The sequence below is a fragment of the Panthera tigris genome, chromosome D2, assembly GCF_018350195.1.
Source record: "Panthera tigris isolate Pti1 chromosome D2, P.tigris_Pti1_mat1.1, whole genome shotgun sequence".
In the NCBI taxonomy this organism is placed as follows: Eukaryota; Metazoa; Chordata; class Mammalia; order Carnivora; family Felidae; genus Panthera; species Panthera tigris.
In genome coordinates, this window is record NC_056670.1 from 35,603,366 (window position 1) to 35,620,736 (window position 17,371).

A 17,371-nucleotide genomic window follows, 5' to 3' on the forward strand; every position below is an offset into this window, starting at 1 on the left:
CCAAGTTTATAACATTAATAACTTTGTTTTTAAATTCCAATTTCTCTTTTCCTGGGCTGCTTTCATCATCTATGGTGGTCCCCTTCTTCCTACTGCAGGCTTCTTATTCCCTTAGGCTCTCTGTTACTCCCCTTTTCCACATATCCTTTCTCAGAAGAACATCTTGTCAGCCGCAGGGCACTAGCATGATAACATTTTGGAACTGGAAGAAACTTTTTAGAACTTAGGGTTCAACACCTTCTTGCCACATAGGTGGAAACTGAGGTAGAGAGGAGAGGGCAAGTTACTTGAAGCCATATAGCTGGTTGGTGAAAGACACACCTGGAACTCAGTTTTCTAGATCCCTCCCCACCAGTCCAGTACTCTCCCTCATCTCACTATAGCATTTTAACTTTGGCTTGAAATTAAGGCATAATATATTGTCTAGTTTAAAAATCCTCTCCATTCAAGGTGGATGATTTGCCCCCCCCCTTCCTGCCCTTAATTCTGAACAATGTGAAATTGCAAATATTGAATCAGTTTTGACCTGTAAAAATGTCAGTTTCATATGATTCAATATAATACTTAGAATTTGACCAATAATACCTATACATTTAAGAAATGCAGGTCACTTAGCCTTTTTCTCTGGATGATTATTGATTTAGAGGGTAGGTTCACCTGGGTGAACATAGCATGATGCCGATGAGCTCACATCACAGGTCAGAGGATTTTGTAGGCTTCTGAACTTGCATCTTTCCCCATGCCAGTTGGCAAGCCTGTCTCCAGGCAGCCACCCCAACAGCAATGTTCCAGATGGGGCTGTGTGTGGTCACAGTGAGAGGAGGCTGATGTCCATCACTGACTGCTGTGGTACAGTGAAAAGTGAAGCGGCTTTTGATGCTGGTGAGCCTGACACTGAGTCTTGGATACACAACTTTTCAGCTGTGTGACCTTACATTGAGGGTCTTAAGTTCTCTGGTTTTTCATTTTCTCATCTTTAACATAATATTAAAGGGTTTTCATCACGGTTTGTGTAAATTAAGTGACATAATATGTGAAAGTATTTGGCCAGTGCTTGGCATGTAGTGAGGCCTCAATAAATAGCTATTTTTAATTTTTTTTTACATTTATTTATTTTTGAGAAACAGAGTGAGACAAAGCGTGAGTGGGGGGAGGGGCAGAGAGAGAAGGAGACACAGGATCTGAAGCAGGCTCTAGGCTCTGAACAAGCGGTCAGCACAGAGCCTGATGCAGGGCTCGAACCCACAAACTGTGAGATCATGACCTGAGCTGTAGTCGGACCCTCAACCGAGGCTCAAACCCACAAACTGTGAGATCATGACCTGAGCTGTAGTAGGACGCTCAACCGACTGAGCCACCCAGGCGCCCCAATAGCTATTTTTAAACACACACATACTTACACTTCATGGTACCAGGCTGTTAAGCCAGTAATGTCACCTTTGATTCAGCACAGCACCATTTGCCCATTCATAAATCTCTCCCCTTTTTCTGTATGTCTAATTTGAGCCTGATAGCTGGTTCTTGCTAGATGATTGAGTTCTATGGATAAAGTTTATCCTTTCAGGTAGATTGCATTTTTATTAAAGACAGTGATTTGTTTGGGACCCCCACTATTCCTACTTGAGCTCTGGGTTCATAGCAGGTCTGTGAATCTGTGAAATAAACTGGTGCATCAAACAAGCTTCTTTGTAGATGCTCACACATTTACTGTATAATCTAGTGAAGATTTCCCTGGTGGTGTTTGCATAATGTTACATGTTTCAGTCCCATATTTAACACTTGGTGATTGTGAGGGTTCAAGGTGGCTTTAATCAAGTGGCAAACTGGTTCTTGGAGTCTGACACTAGCACTCTGTGTCCTTTGCCGGGGGGAATTGTTGCTTCCACCCGTAGATTATCGGGGATTCCAGCCAGGTTCCAATTGCCCTGTGATAATGCAGTACTTTGTTCCCGAGTAGGTTAAGGACTGATATCCCCATTATGTAGCATATCATGAAATGAATGTTATTGTTAAGTATAAGGACAGGACATATTAGTGGTATCTTTTATTACACAGTCTTCATTATAAAAGAACAGCTCTTGCTAAAGTAGTCCCCATTTGATAGGTAGCAGGACATTGTTCTTGTACTGTTGGCCCTGATTAAGGTTGGGATAATGCACTGTTGCTGCCTGTTATGTCCATCAGGAAAGAAGGTAAAATAGATGAGCATATGTTTGCAACAGATTAAAAAGACTGGTGTAAAGTCCATTAATAATTCTCATACTTAGGATTTGCTTTCTACTGTACTTACTTACAAAATCTGCAACATTTAATCTCTTCTCTGCGAGACCAGCTGAGAGAACCTTTTTCCCCTTCTGAGTGATAGGCCTGGATTTTCTGAGACAGAGCATTTGTCTGTCAGGGCCCATGGCTGCTGTGGTGATTTACTTGCCGTCAGATGATGTTGGTGTCCGGTTGGTGATATAGCCTTGCTGGATATGGGGAAATTTGTTACCTTTAGCTTTGACAGGAAGATAATTGCTGATGGTTAACAGAACTGAGCCAAATCCATTGGTTTTTCAGTAACACAAGCATAGGACTGGTTTCGAGAACCATGCTTCTCCCTATGTAAGCTTCAATTCCAGGCTTCTTTTTCTTCTTTCTTCTTCATCTCCTTTGTTGTTTTTGTTTATTTAAAGTGTGTGTGTGTGTGTGTGTGTGTGTGTGTGTGTGTGTCATGAGAGAAATGCACCAAATTCTACTTTTTTTAATTTCTAGCATTATATTACTGTGAGGACTGAGGGAATATTTGTTCATTCTACAAAGAAAAGCCATTAGGGGAAAGGTGTGTGTGTGTGTGTGTGTGTGTGTGTGTGTGTGTGTGTGTGTGTGTGTGTGTTGAGGGGGAGTGTCTTGCAACACCAGAGGCAGCCAGCCACTTGGTAAAGAGGTTGATGATCAGTGGGACATTGTTTTGTTAGGCCCCTCTCCTGAGTACACATAAATCGGGGCCTCTGTTATGTAGCTTGTCAATTTTTCTTCACACTGTGCAATCAAGTGATTGGTCCGACAAAGCTTTGTAATGTTTGAGCCTCGAGGGCTTCTCAGCAGAAGTCTTAAAAGGATGGAACAAGCTCAGAGAGTCCCAGAGGACAGAACTATGCCTCACAGATGTGGGCGGGTTCTGGGCTTGGGAAGATGATGAGCTCACCCAATTTTCCTGGTAGAAAGGGGCAGGGGCAGGCTGTGGGGTGTAAGTTGGGGAAGCACGGTGGAGAATGGAATATTCTTGTATTGGTTACAAGGATACTTGGATACTTGTATTGGATACTTGGATAGCTTGTAGCCCATCCTCTTCAACCTTTATAACAACGGCCTCTCAAAAGCTTCAGTGTTATGAGTCTCCCCTTTGGAGCCCTGGATTTGAAGCTTTTGATGACCTACCTTAGTGATGTAACGGGCTCTGAACGTGTCACTATTTACCTGCAGAGAAGCTCGCTTCCTGAGGAACTGTGTATTCTGATGTGCAGATGCTGAGTGCTGAAGTGTATCCGTTTAACTCCCTTTTCTTGTTCCTTTTGGAGAGTTGTTCTTCACCTGTCTCAAGATACCTGGATATTGTCATATATTGGTGTTATAACTTTCTTGGCAACAGGAATACTCTTCTTAAAGCCTAGAGAACCCAGTCCTTTAGTTTTGTGGGAAAGGGTCTCCTGAATCATCATAGCATCTAGAGGGAGAAATCTAGGCCCTTGCTAAGATGCTAAGATTCATAAGAGGATTCAGAGGTTGTCCTCCCTGTTTGGCCATGTGTATGGATGACTGTAGCCTTTATGGGGCTGGGCTTATCACCCTTCTTCCTTTCCTCAGTCTTTATGTCTGCCTAGTCACCTGGTGCTCATGACCCTTTGCCAACAGAGTTGTCACAGGTGTTCCTTTATTTCCCTGTCTTTAGCCACTGCCCTGGCCAAGGTCCTCACCTGTTTCTCTCTCCATTTTTTTAATGGCACCACAGCTAGTTTGAGCCTACAGCTTCTCATCCCTCGAATACATCCCACTCATTGATACAATGCTGGCCTTTCTAAGACATGGATCTAGCCACAGAGCTCTGGCAGCAATTGACTATTGATCTCTTCCACTTCATACTTTGTTTATACTTGCCTCCTCTTTCCTTCTAGACTGCATAGCCTTTGAGGGCTAAGCCAGCGTTCTGTGTTTTTTCTCCTGAGATGTTCATTCCTCTCATCCCTGCTTATTAAATTCTCTTACCGTTCAGGGCCCAATACCAGTACCAGACATCACTCCTGGGAAGCATTTCCTCCTCCTCCAAATTGAAACGAAGTCCTCCTTGGGGACCAGTTGCTATATTATTACTAATAATACTGTTCTCTTGTCTCTGATGCTCACTAGCTGGTGAGCCCCTTGAGGGCCCGGGACGTGTCTTACTGTACCGTGGCTCTCTACCATCTGAGACTACCCCTTGTGCACAGTGATTGCCGAGTCACAGTCCGAGTTTGGTGACGAAGTAACAGTTCCAGAATTGTTGCATGCTAGAGCCTCATTATGACTTAATTCTTTAAGTCACTTATCAAGAACCCTCTGTACATACATCAGTGTTTTGTCCAAGAGTAGGGGAAAAGACACACGCTTCACCACTTCCTGATTCCTTGCCTGCGATGGACACAACCCACCCTCGCACTGCGTTCTCCCTCAGTGAGGCCTCATATCCTCTGGGAGTCGGCCGTCTACCTCAGCATGTAATTCCTGGCAGCTGCTGCCCATCATCTGGCACTACCATTGGCAGAGGCTTTCCTGCCACCCTCGTATCGGTTGTGGTGAGAGGTCCTGAGAAGGCTGACGTTGTCCTTTCCCAAGGGTACTTACAGTTCACTAAGGAGATTAAGTAAATATTTCTAAAGCGCTTAGTATGTGGAACATTTAGATAATAATACAAGACACTAAATGATTCAGAGCTAAACGGGCATGGGAGGGTGCAGACTGTACCAGGAGAGCTGGGAAAGTGAAGTCCAAGAAAACTGCCTGGAGGAGGTGAGTCTCAGGGCCTGAGAAGGAGGGAGGACAGCCTAGGGCAGGGGAATAATAGCATGGGCAGCTACTCAGAGAAGGCAGACCCAAATAGGGAGGGCTTTGTGTTCTTTTCTCATGGTCAGGCAACAACCACTAGTGATGGAGTGGCCAGAAGTCACAAGGACCTGGGACACTGCCACAGCATTCTCCTTGACTTCAGGGCTGGTGCCTCTCCCTGAATAATCCCTTTAAAATCCTTTACTCTGAGCGATCATTAAAAAAAAAAAAAATCATCAGTTTTGAAATCTGCCTTTAACCCCCAGATCATCTTTTTCCATTTCTACTCTCTGAGCAGTAAAAAACTGGAATATTTCTGTGTTTGTTCTGCTCTCCGTGGGTAACCTCTCTTCCCGCATGATAAATACACATTTGAAAATATTGATTTGCTGCTACCCCTTTGAAAAGCTTAAGAAGGTTGACCTCTGCCTTGGCGTTCTCAGACTTGAATTTTTCAGACTGACCAATCGACCCCTGGAAAGGCTGTGAAACAGTACCTGTGGGTCCTGGAGGGCCTTTCTGGAGGACTGAGGACGTGGTGGTGGCGGCTTGGCAAATGCCTGAAAGGAGGGCCTTTTAATAAAATGCTGTGTGTCCATGGCTCAAATCTAATGACTTTTAAATAGCTTGTAGGAAGGGAAAAATCTCCATTGTAGAGTCTGAGAGAGTCACCCCAAGGGAAGTGCCATTTTCCAGACATGTCTCAGAACCCCGGAGTCCCCTAGGCCCAGAGCAGATGATGATGTGTTGTGTCTTAAAGTTTGCTTCTTCCCTACCCCCCACCCCCACCCCACCAGTCGCTCTTCGTTTTATTTTTTTTTCCCTTGGTTTTACCACTGTGTGACCTCGTGTTGTATTTTTTCTGAATGACAATGAAAGTAATTGAAAATATTGATTGGCAGTACAGTTAAGTTGTCAACACAACCATTTAATTTGTCAGGAGGACTTGTTAAATTGTCAAAAATCATATAAAAAAACTCCTTCAGTCACTGATGATATACATTAGAGATGTTCATGAATCAAATGGGCCATTTTGGAGATAAGTGTTGAAGAAAAATTTTGAAATGATTTTCTTCAGATACGTTTGCGTTCTCTCCTTTTTCCTCTCTCATCTTTTCCTCTCTCTCTCTGATCACTCATTGCAAAGAATATTGGAACCATTTTGGCGAGACAAGGTAAGTGTGGGATACTTGGGTGAGTGGAGGCCTCACTAAGTGTATCACATGGCAGAACAAGATTATTTTATAGCAATCTAATTATGATATTCTGAGCCAAATACTCGGAAGTTATTAATAAAGAGAAAAAGCGTGGAAGGTTCCTTTTCCCATTATGTGTGGGATTTAAAACATGGATCTTGGATTTTTTTTTTTTTTTAAGGAAATTGTCTTTTAGGGGCTCTGGGCTCTTATCTCTGTCAGCCCTGTATGAAGATGGGTACGCAACATCCTATTTCCTGTTGAAATGCTTGAGGCACTGCTGTAATCTTCCTGCATTTTCACTGTTGTTAATCTAGTTCCTGAAGGGCCTATGTTCCCAAATGGAATTGGAATTAGCTTTATTTAGATTAATTTAAGAACAGTACTATCTGCTCCCCATTGGTCAAAATGAGTCAGGTCATTCTTGATATCATTAGTCTTTTGCTCTACTTGATTTAATAGTGTATTAGGGCTCAGAAATCCAACTTGGCCTAACTTAAGAGAATAAAGGATTTTATTGGAAGACTACTTAGGTCATTCCCATAGTTGCCAGAAGGGCTGGTGTGGTAGGCAAAATTCTAAAAATGCCCCCTCCCCAATTCTGTGCCCCATAGTCCTGAGAATTGTGAATGTACCATCAGTGCCAGGATTGTGTTACGGTGTAATGTAGACCTTTAAAAAGGAGAATCGTGCAGGGCACCCAGGTGGCTCAGTCAGTTGAGTGTCCAACTTCAGCTCAAGTCATGATCTCAGTTTGTGGGTTCGAGCCCCATGTTGGGCTCTGTGCTGGCAGCTCAGAGCCCAGAGCCTGCTTCGAATTCTCTGTCTCCCTCTCTCTCTGCCCCTCTCCTGATCACTTACTCTCTCTCTTAAAAATAAACAAACACTGATAAAAAGGGTGGGATTATCTTAAAAGTGACCTTTAAAAACAGGAATTATCCAGGTGGGCCCAATCTTATCATACAGTCATCAAAAGCACAGAACTTTCTTCAACTGGTGGAAGAAGAGGATGCCATAGATATTTGAAGCAGGAGAGGGATTTGACATGTTGACTTGATGATGGAAGGTTTCCTGTGAGAAGGTATCCTAGCAGTTTAGAGAAGCAGAAAGTGTGTCCCAGCAGGTAGCCAGGAAAGAATCAGAGACATCAGATCTGTAACTACAACGAACTGGATTTTGCCAATAACCTGAATGAGCTTGGAAGGTGATTTTTTCCCCTTGGAATCTCTGGATTAATATTCCACTCTGAATGATGCCTTGATATTGGCCTTGTGATAGATACCCTTGGTGTCTGAGGTTGGGGTGGGCAGGTGAATGTAGTCCTAGGATTGGGGTCCTGCATCCACTTTTGTGTCTGGGAGGCAAGCTGTACCCTCCCATGATAGGCAGAGGCCTGTCACAAGCTCATGGACAGCCCCAGAAGAAGGGAATGCAGTTCTGGGAAAATAATGCAATAAATGCCCACCTAAAGTAACACTTAATTTCATGTTAAGATGTGTGTTTTTTCACATTTTAAAATCTCTGACATGGGGATGTATCTTGCCCTGTTATGGCATCTTAAGAAAGAAAGCTATGACCAGGGTCTATCATGGTATATTTGTCTCTGCTGGGCCAGTCGTGGCGGCTATCTTGGAGACTCCTTTGAACTGTAACCCCTATGGTTTTAGTCAACAAACTACTGAAGGACCATTTGAGGGAAGACTAGAACTCAGTGTTGTCTGAAAAACTTCTATTGGCATTTCCTGATAAGATTGAGAACTTGTTTGTATCAAAATGTGCAGAATGCATGTTGGTGGCTGCATCAGCTACACTCTGGACTGACAGAGAAGATGGTATTTTGCATGGAAACATTGATCAACTCTGAGCTGAAAATTGCTTCCAGAGGGTCAGTTTTTAGAATACCTTATGCCATATATTTCATGTATGCATACATACATGAGTGATAAAAATATCTGAATTGGCCAAAAACAACTATTTTAATAAGTATAAAATAAAAATTCAAAATGATTGGAAAGCATTATGTTTTAGTTTAATAGCATTGCTTTTTTCTTAGTGGTACATAAAATCATAGAATATTAAAATCAACGACATATTAGATTAATTAATTTTAAATAAAACATTTTTGTGTAGCACACATTAGTTACCTTATAAAATAGGGATAGTTTACTTGGAAAAGTGGAAATTGGACTGGAGAAATTGGTGCCTTTTCAAGTTTAAAGTTGCTAAGGTGTTTCTTGATTGGAATCGAGGGAAGAGGGTCAAGAGCCTGACATAGATTAAAATTAAGCTAATCGTGTGCCTCAGCCTTTACACTCCACAATTGTCCACACATGTCTCTGCTACTCTCTACTACCTGCCCCTGGGCTCTCAACTGGAATTTGCTACCAGACAGGAGTGGGTTGAAAAGTGGTGGGCTGTAACAAAAGTGGTGAGAGTAGGTACCTTTGGTATTGGTAACAGGGCTTGGCTTTTGTTTCTGGCCCAGATTGGCATTCCACTATCGCAGAAAGAACACGGGAGACCCTATTTTTGTAGCACCTTTGCCATTACCGAGCTGTGAGACCTTAGTCTCAGGACTTAACCTGTCTTGGAGTTCTCCTTTCTGCATGTGTGTAATGGAATTGCTAAACCAGAGCACCTCAGATGTTCTTTGCTGCACTAATGTTTTGCTGTTACAAAATTTGCCCAGTCTCCCTTATTGCATTTCTTGGGTGTCCCATTTCTAAGTTGGCTCATATTTTTTGAGTGCCTGTGGCTTGCTGAGCTCTGTGTGAGAGAGAAGCTAAAGATGCAATTCTTCCCCTCGAGGAGCTTGCGTTTTCATTCCAGAGACAGGACAGAGACTTGAAAAGGGAGAGTTGAAAGAATATGTGAGTAGCTAACTGAATGAACAGTGTGGACTGTTAAGAACGTTCTAGAGAGGCTTTGTTTTGGTTAGCAAGGAACAAGCTGGAGGGTCAGGGGGAAATGGTCTGTGAACTTAAATCAATCAGGACTGCTTATTGTGTTTGTCTATTGGGGTCTCTGGATTGCCTCTCATTTGTCCTAATTCTGGGCATTTAAATGGGCTCATGTCAGCTGCAAAACACATAGGGACCTTTAGGGCAGTCTTTCCTCCCCCCCCCCTCCCCCCAGGCTTCATTCAGAGGCCTCTGAAGGTCAAAATGGAAATTGCGTGTCTGAGTCCCATTTCTTCACACCCGTCTAGACCTGCCATCAGGGTTTGGGTCACTGCCATAGCCAGTTCAGGGTCATCTGATACCAGCAGTCTTTCTGCTCCCTGAGGTCATTCGGGCACCAAGCTAGGCTCCTCCTTCCTGGTTGCTCTGCTATTCCTTAGCTAGTTGTCCTGGTCTTCGTGGCCAAATCTGGCTCACCAGCAACATATGTCTGTTCCAATCCATGGGAAGAGGGGAGGCAGTGTGAAGCCTGCTGCTTTTTTCAGGTGTGACATCAACTTTGCCCACAACACTTGGCTGATACTCCATTAGCTTTGTCTTAGTCACATGGCACCACTGAGCTGAAGGGTAACTGGGAGATGTAGTCTCTAGCCGGGCTGCCACGTACCCGGCTACAATTCAAAGGGAATTCTGTAACAGAAGTAATGAAGGGAGGAAGTGTGCCAGGGGACAGTTAGCAGTCTACCATAACTGCTATCATTGAATCTTTGCTGTTTTTGCCTTCCATTCCACTAATGAGTTCCTTGAGCCAGGGTTTGTACTCACCTTTATGACACCAATGTTGATGTTAGAACTTGGTGCATAATAGATGCTTAAAAACTGTTTGCTAAATGAAGGAACACCGTCAGTGAATGAATTGAGAAATGGAAGAGTGACAGAGCCTGCAATTTGGGATCCTTCGTTCTTTTGTGCCCCAAGCAGTGTTCTTTGTATTTTGAGTACATGTAACTGAGCTATGGGTGGGCCGCACTGCATTTAGCCCACGAGAGGATGCTTGGCTACGCCCGCCACGCAGTCTTTGAACCCAGGACTGGGGGAGATGCAGGAATATTTCATTAATCCTTGCACCATTTAGCCTCCTTATCGAATGGCCCAGACCTGTTCTTTGTTACGGACAACAATGAAGGGTGCCTTTAAGAAATCTCCAGTGAGTACCGAGGCATTGCAGATTAGGTCAGTAGAACTGCTGCTAGGTTGAGCATGATGGATGAGCAGGAGAATGAGTTTCTGCTGCACGGTATTGTGAAATCTTTTCATTGTCACCAACGGGCCTATGAGGAACTGATGAATGAGGGAGCAAGTGTCAGAAACGCCCTTCCTTGCCCCAGTACAGTTTTAATATCTCCCTGAGCTACAGGATGAGTATTGATAAAAGTAAAGTTTAAAAATAGCCACAGCGTGATGGGTAGCCATGATTTAAGGAGAACAGCAATGGGGTTAGAGAGGGTTCATTTTCCTGAAAGTGCATGAGAGGGAGAGAGCGAGAGGGAGACAGAGAGAGGAGGAGAGAAGTGGCGCGGCTGGACTGTGAGGGGAAAGAGCAGGAGGCTTTTATAAGAAGCTAATGTGATGAGGATGACGAGGGCTTTGATGGATGAGTTAGATCCATCTGGTCGCAGTATATGTAATAAATAGCTGTGCTCAGGTTTGACCTCTCCCACTTACCAGACACATCTTTCTCTTTTGGGATATCCAGGAGGGAGCTTCCATTAGAGGAAAGAACCCGTCATGAGCCAGAGCTGGGGATGTTTATGGGCTTGTGCAGAGGGCAGAAAGGAGATGGTATCCGAGTTACAGGTTTATAAACTGAAAACTGTAGGCAGCCACAATGCCGGTGATAGAAGTGCATTTGCAGGGCTGCAGCTGCTTCTGAGGTGTGGAGGGGAGAGGCACGAAGTAGGCGGGCACAGGTGGTGGGCAGTGGTCCCAAGGGCTGTGTAAGGGATACCTTGGTTTCTTGCTCACGGCATTTCCAGGTTCCTTTTGTCATACCTTCCCTTGCTGGGACCAAATGTTAAATTAGGCTAGAATTGAATGGGCCTCTAACTAGGTACATAATTTTTAACTGGGATGGTTTGGCAATGGGGTATTCTGGTGAATATAATATTTAGAAACATTATAAAATGTGTTCAGTCATATTTCTGCCTTAGAAAAGTCACAAGAGTTAATATATCATTGTAGGCCTTTGTGTTTGTGTTGGCTTACTGTTTATACATCAGTGACTGCTACCCTCCCTTGAAGATATGCCAAAGGCATCCCCAAAAATACTGGCTAAAAAGCTTACTCAATTTCTGTAATAAATGTACAGCTTGAATTTTCAAGCCATTTTTTGATAACTGAAGTTTTGGGAAAGGAAACATCATAGTCAAAAAACAGGAGGGAAGTGGATCTTGCCATTGGATTGTGTATAATGGGCAGCAGATTTGGAGAGAAAGTGGAAAATGGATCTGCCTCAAAGAATAAGTGGAAAATCAGAAAACTGGCAGCTTGTTTGCTTCCTTGGGATCAAAGGGTCTTCAAGAAAACCCAGTTAGATGTCCCTCCCCATCCCATTTCCCTATTCTTCCTGGAAGAACTGGCTGGACTACAAAGAGCAGGTCCCTGCCATGGCCAGGCTGCTATAACCTCACCCCATGTGGGAAGAGAGCTGTGCTTTGGCCAGCACAATCCTAGCTTTCCTCTTTTGTGTGTGTGTGGGGTACCTCCTGTGCAAGAAGCTGGGGGTGTGCATGTGAAAGCTTGGAGCCTGGCACAGCATGTGTTTGAATTAGAATGTCTGTCCCCAGCACAGTAACTTCTGCCCTCTGAGAATGTGGTTGAAGCTATGGACCCTCTCCCCAAAAACTGGCGCACACACACACGCACATTATTGCATGTAATTCGAGGGAGTTTGCTACCTCTCTGAATTCCTTACCAGGCTAAGAACTTAGCTAAGTAATTATGAAAGCTTGTTTCACACACAAAAAAATTCATGCACACATATACATGACCCTTGAACAGTGTGGGGTTAGAGTCCCCAACTCCACATGAAGTCCAAAATCGTTGTATAACTTTTGACTCTCTAAAAACTTAACTACTAGAAGGCTACTGTTGACTAGAAGCCTTAATGGTAACATAAACAGTTGATTAATCCACATTTTGTGTGTTTTGTGTGTCATATGCTATATTCTTATAATACAGTAAGTTAGAGAAAATATTAAGAACACCCTAAGGGGGAGAAAATACAGTTATAGAACACTGTACTATAGTGAAAAAAAATCTACATATAAGTGGACCCTCCCAGTTCAAACCCATATTGTTCAAGAGGCCAGTGTGTATGAAGACACACACACACACAACACACATGTATGTATAATGTATATATGTCTGCTTATACACGTGCAATGACTAATATGTCATCATGTACAACTTGTTAATGATCAATATTCAATGTGAAAGGAAACCCAAGACTCTGCCTGCTTAAGAGTATGTTAGTCATGTAATTTAAAAATTGTTTTGGTGCTTCTGTTTGCTTTGAGTATTGGTTAAAAGCTACCGCAGAAATTCTCCCTTTGCAAAATCAATAAATAAATGAGTGGATTAAGGCTTCTCCAGGGGGCCACACAACAGAACCCTGACCAAGGTTTCCTTTGCCTTTGCTAGGTTCCCATCCCCATTTTCGCTTCTTTCTGTCGTTGGTGGCTCTAGTTTTCGTATCTCATGCCCATCCTGGCCAATGCCCTCTCTTCACGACATGCCCACATGCTGCAAACTCACTTCATTCATGTTTGTTCACAACTTCAGTTTAGTAGTCTGAGCTAGATGTTAGGAAGAAAACCGAGCCCTAGAGGTATCCATACTAAGGTGTGAATGTCTGATCACTGTGAATTCCCTATGGATAGTCATATTTAAAAGAGGACATGTTTTAACTCCAATTGCTCTTCAACTAGTGTATTTTGGACAATATACAAAAGGAAGAATGTTAGGCACTGGCGTTTAAAAAAAATTAGAAAGGGGGAAAAACTTGGTTAGGGAAAAGAAAGCAGCTGAAGAGACAAAGGATGATAAATGTGGGTGTTGTTCTCCATGGAAGAAACACTTGGAAGGATTTGAAGGCAGAACCCCACCTTAGGCACCAGGAACACAAAAGAGAGAAAACCTTATGTGCAGAATTTCATAGTCCTTCTAACCGAAGGTTTTTGTAATGGGGGAAGAAACAGATTTTAATCAGATTTTAAATGATAAATCTCCTTTGCAAATTGAAAAGTCCCTTCCTCTGTGTGTGGGGAAACTTTGTCAAACCTGTGGCAGATTTTTGGTGACATTGTATGAGGATGGCGAGGAACAGTAGAGCCAAGATGAACAGAGGCAAGTTGTGAATTTTAGAAAGTTGACCCCCCCCCAAGATATTTCTCTATTATGGAAACAATAGATGCTTTTTAAAGAAAAAGCAGAGAGAAGAAAAATAGTTCTAATAGTCTTGCCAGTCCCCAAATTAAGAACTCTTAATATTTTGATGTATTTCTTTCCACTTTTTTAATATAGATTATTTTATATCCTGCTTTTCTCTTTATTTTATAGCATGTGCGTTTTCCATATAATTATATACTCCTAATGAAAAGTATTTTAATGACTACATAATATCCTTATAGCAAGGTTTTGTTTCATTTTGTTTCACAATTATTCAGTCCACAGGTACATGTATTCCTCCTGCATGGATTTTAGTTTCTTTAGTTTGAAGCCCTAGAGGTAGAAATACCAGGTCAGAATGTGAACATGTTGGAAGGTCCCTGAGACCTATTGCCACATCGCTTTAATGAAAGGTTATTACAGTGTACACACCCGCATTGGAGCCAAGTCCTGGGCACAGACTTTGAAGGACAAGAGAACCTTGGTTCTCAGTTGAGGGGTGGGTGTAGAGAATTCTCCTTGGAAGCCCAAGAGAGACCAAGCTGGGCTGCTTCACAACGTCCTCTTAGGTGATTGTGAGGGAGAATGTGGTCCTTGCCTTTCCCCTGGCTTCTGGTGGTTTGCCAGTAGACCGTCTTTGGCATTCTTTGGCTTGGGGTGGATGCATCACCCCAGTCTCTGCCCTCACGTTCACACGGCATTCTCCCTGTGTATGTCTGTTTCTGATTTTTTTCTTAATAAGGACATCTGTCATGTTGGCTTAGAGCCCACCTTAACCCCCTCATCTTTAAATTTTTTTTTAATGTTAATTTGTTTTATTTGAAAGAGAGACACAAAGTACGAGCAGGGGGGAAGGGCAGAGAGAAAAGGAGACACAGAATCGGAAGCAGGCTCCAGGCTCTGAGCTGTCAGCACAGAGCCCGATGTGGGACTCGAACCCATGAATGCAAGATCATGACCTGAGCCGAATTCAGGTGCTTAACTGACTGAGCCTCACAGGTGCCCCTTAATGACCTCATTTTAACCAATTACATCTGCAGTGACCCTATTTCCAAGTAAATTGATGTTCTCAGCTACTGGGGTACAATTCAACTCCTAACAAAAAGGATCCATCAGCCAGTAGGAAATGAGCCATTGAAGACTGGTCCTGAGAGTAAGTCATTTCCCTTCTCTAGGCCTGGGGTTCTCCTCTAAAATGAGGGTGTTGGATAGAGCAGTGGTTTTTAAACTGGGGTCCCAGACTGGCAACATCAGCATCATCCAGGAACTTGTTACTGTGAAAATTCTCAGGCTCCAACCCAGAACTACTGAATCGGGACTCTGGAGATGGGGCTCAGAAGTTTGTGTTTTACCATTCCTTCCAGGTGATTCTGGTGCACACTCAAGCTTGAGACCCCCTGGACTATAGGGTCTTCTGGATCAGAATTCTCAAATGTCAGCTTTAGGAACATACGTGGGCACAGTCCTATGTACATAGCCTGCCTAAAGGGATGGATGTCTAGCAAATGACCCCAGCCAATTTTTTAAACCCAAATGATAGGGGAGCCTGGGTGGCTCAGTCTGTTAAGCGTCTACTTTGACTCAGGTCGTAATCTCAGCGTTTGTGGCTTCAGACCCCATGTCAGGCTCTGTGCTGACAGCTCGGAGCCTGGAGCCTATTTCAGATTCTGTGTCTCCCTCTGTCTCTGCTCCTCCCCTGCTCATGCTCTGTCTCTGTCTCTGAAAAATAAATAAATGTTAAAAAAATTAAAAATAAACTCGATCGATAAACTAATTTTTGTCCTACATAAGTGGCTAAGTAACTAATTCCAGAGTTTTTGTAAGTCCCTTCTGGTCTTCCATTCTGTATCCATTTTTAAAACATTTTTTAATGTTTATTTTTATATTTTTGAGAGATGACGTGGGGGAGGTGCAGAGAGAGAGGGAGACACAGAATCCGAAGCAGGTTCCAGGCTCTGAGCTGTCAGCACAGAGCCTGGTCCAGGGCTCAAACTCACAAACTGTGAGATCATGACCTGAGCCCAAGTCAGATGCTTAACCAACTGAGCCACCCAGGTGCCCCCATTCTGTATCCTTTAACCCCAGAGAAGTATATTCACTCAAACCAGTGTTTACTGACCAAAGAACTGTACCAGGTCCTGGGCCTACATTGTGGAACATGCTACTTGTGCGGCAATGTGGCTTTTGTTTTCTCTGAACTTCAACTTGCCTGCTGTTTATTCTTATTTCCTAAGGCCAGCTAAGTGGCTGGCCCATAGACCTAGATATAGAAGCATCCTGTTATTGACATATGGATTGTAGATGAAGACCTAATGGAGACTGCTGTGGGATTCAGGGAAGACCAATTAGGGAATTAATTCATTAGAGTCCAGCATACATGCTGTTATATCTATTTATTTATTTAGGCTAATGTCTTTTGCTTATCCTTTTACAGAAACAAGTACCTGTCAATAGTTGATAATGTACTTGAATTTCCTTAAGTATATTAAAATTTTACATATCAGGCATTTTATAACAGGAACCAAAGTTTACTTTTTACTCTGGCATCCTGATATTGAGGGTTTTATTTATATTAATAAAGTCATACACCAATAGAGTCACACACTGGCCAGTCAAACTTTCCATATCTGACATTACCTAATATGCTTTTTCTAGCCATCATACCTGTATGAATGTATTGGTAATCCTTGTTATAGAACAAAGCTGTGCAGAGAATATTGCTTATTTCTCACATCATTAACTGCTGGATAACAGCTGCTTTGTTTCTTTTCTTCAGTCCCTGGTAAGGCATCTTATTTATCTCTTATTCTTACTAATTGTGTTTTGTTCTTTATGTTTCCATACAATGGGTAAGGAGTCCTTGTCACTGTGCCCATGTGGTTTTTCTAAAAGTAAGCTTATTTTCATGAGAGGGTCACAGATCTGGGTACCAAAGGGCTTGGGTTTCAGCCCCAAGGTGTTGACTTACTAGGTGAATCCAGGAAGGTCACATCTTTCCCCTTTCTCTCAATCTCTTTTGTCAAGGGGAATGAGTCTTGTTATATCTGCCTTTGAGTGAGGGTGATAGGGATACAGAGATGAAATAGTGGATGTGACATTGCTTTGAAAAATAGAAGACTGTGCACAGGTGCAAGAGATTCTATGCATATGCGTGCACGTTTGAAATTTTTGTCCAGTTCAGATTAAAGACAACTTTATTATTACTATTAAATCTGCTTACAGAGCAAATATGCTAAAATGTGTATGTTTAATGGTGGCAGGCTTGCTTTAATCCTTCTTGCTTTGGGGTGCTGCATTTCATTTTCTGGTGATGCGGGCCTGGTAATGATCACCACTGATATTTACCACATTTTATTAATGTTATTTTTATGATCCTGCAGGAGATAATTAGGATTGGGTTTGGTTTTTTTCCATATTGTGAAATTTCAAGCTAAATAGTGACATGGTGGGGAGGAGTGAAATAGTGCAGAGAAGGAATGTGTTACAAATAAACTCAACCCAGAAACCATATTTAACATGAATTAAAATTAATGTAGCTCTGTGTTCATTATTTATATCTATTATGTGGAAAATACGTTACTGGACTCTCTAGAATTGGATGTTAAGAAACGTTCTATCCCTCCTTTTGGAAAGCATCCAATTAACACACCGTCCAGAGGGGGGAAGACTGGGGGGTGTGTTAGACAGGAAATATTTTCTTTGATTTATTTATTTTAAAACCTTCATTTAATTTCTAACGTTTAATATAAGCAGATATTGACT

The 17,371-nt window shown here is 42.6% G+C and overlaps 1 protein-coding gene and 1 long non-coding RNA gene across 11 annotated transcripts in view; one reads left to right on the top strand and one right to left on the bottom strand.

The window, feature by feature from the left end:
- Nucleotides 1-17,371, top strand: part of LRMDA (leucine rich melanocyte differentiation associated) — a 1,033,894-nt gene that overhangs the window by 484,197 nt on the left and 532,326 nt on the right. Inside the window, exon 1 of one of the 10 annotated variants that reach the window (XM_042961196.1) lies at nucleotides 4,568-4,882. The exons of 8 other annotated variants lie outside the window; for them this stretch is intronic. In XM_042961196.1, coding sequence (XP_042817130.1) covers nucleotides 4,656-4,882 — 227 coding nt within the window. In that variant the 5' untranslated portion in view covers nucleotides 4,568-4,655. Of the gene's footprint in view, nucleotides 1-4,567; nucleotides 4,883-17,371 lie in introns of those variants that run through there. One more of the 10 variants, XM_042961198.1, reaches the window with a different exon arrangement.
- LOC122232099 lies at nucleotides 2,030-4,454 on the bottom strand. The gene is made up of 4 exons (XR_006209452.1): nucleotides 4,249-4,454; nucleotides 3,463-3,590; nucleotides 2,291-2,471; nucleotides 2,030-2,168 (listed from the first exon to the last, which is right to left on the bottom strand). It is a non-coding gene; the product is annotated as an uncharacterized LOC122232099 (long non-coding RNA).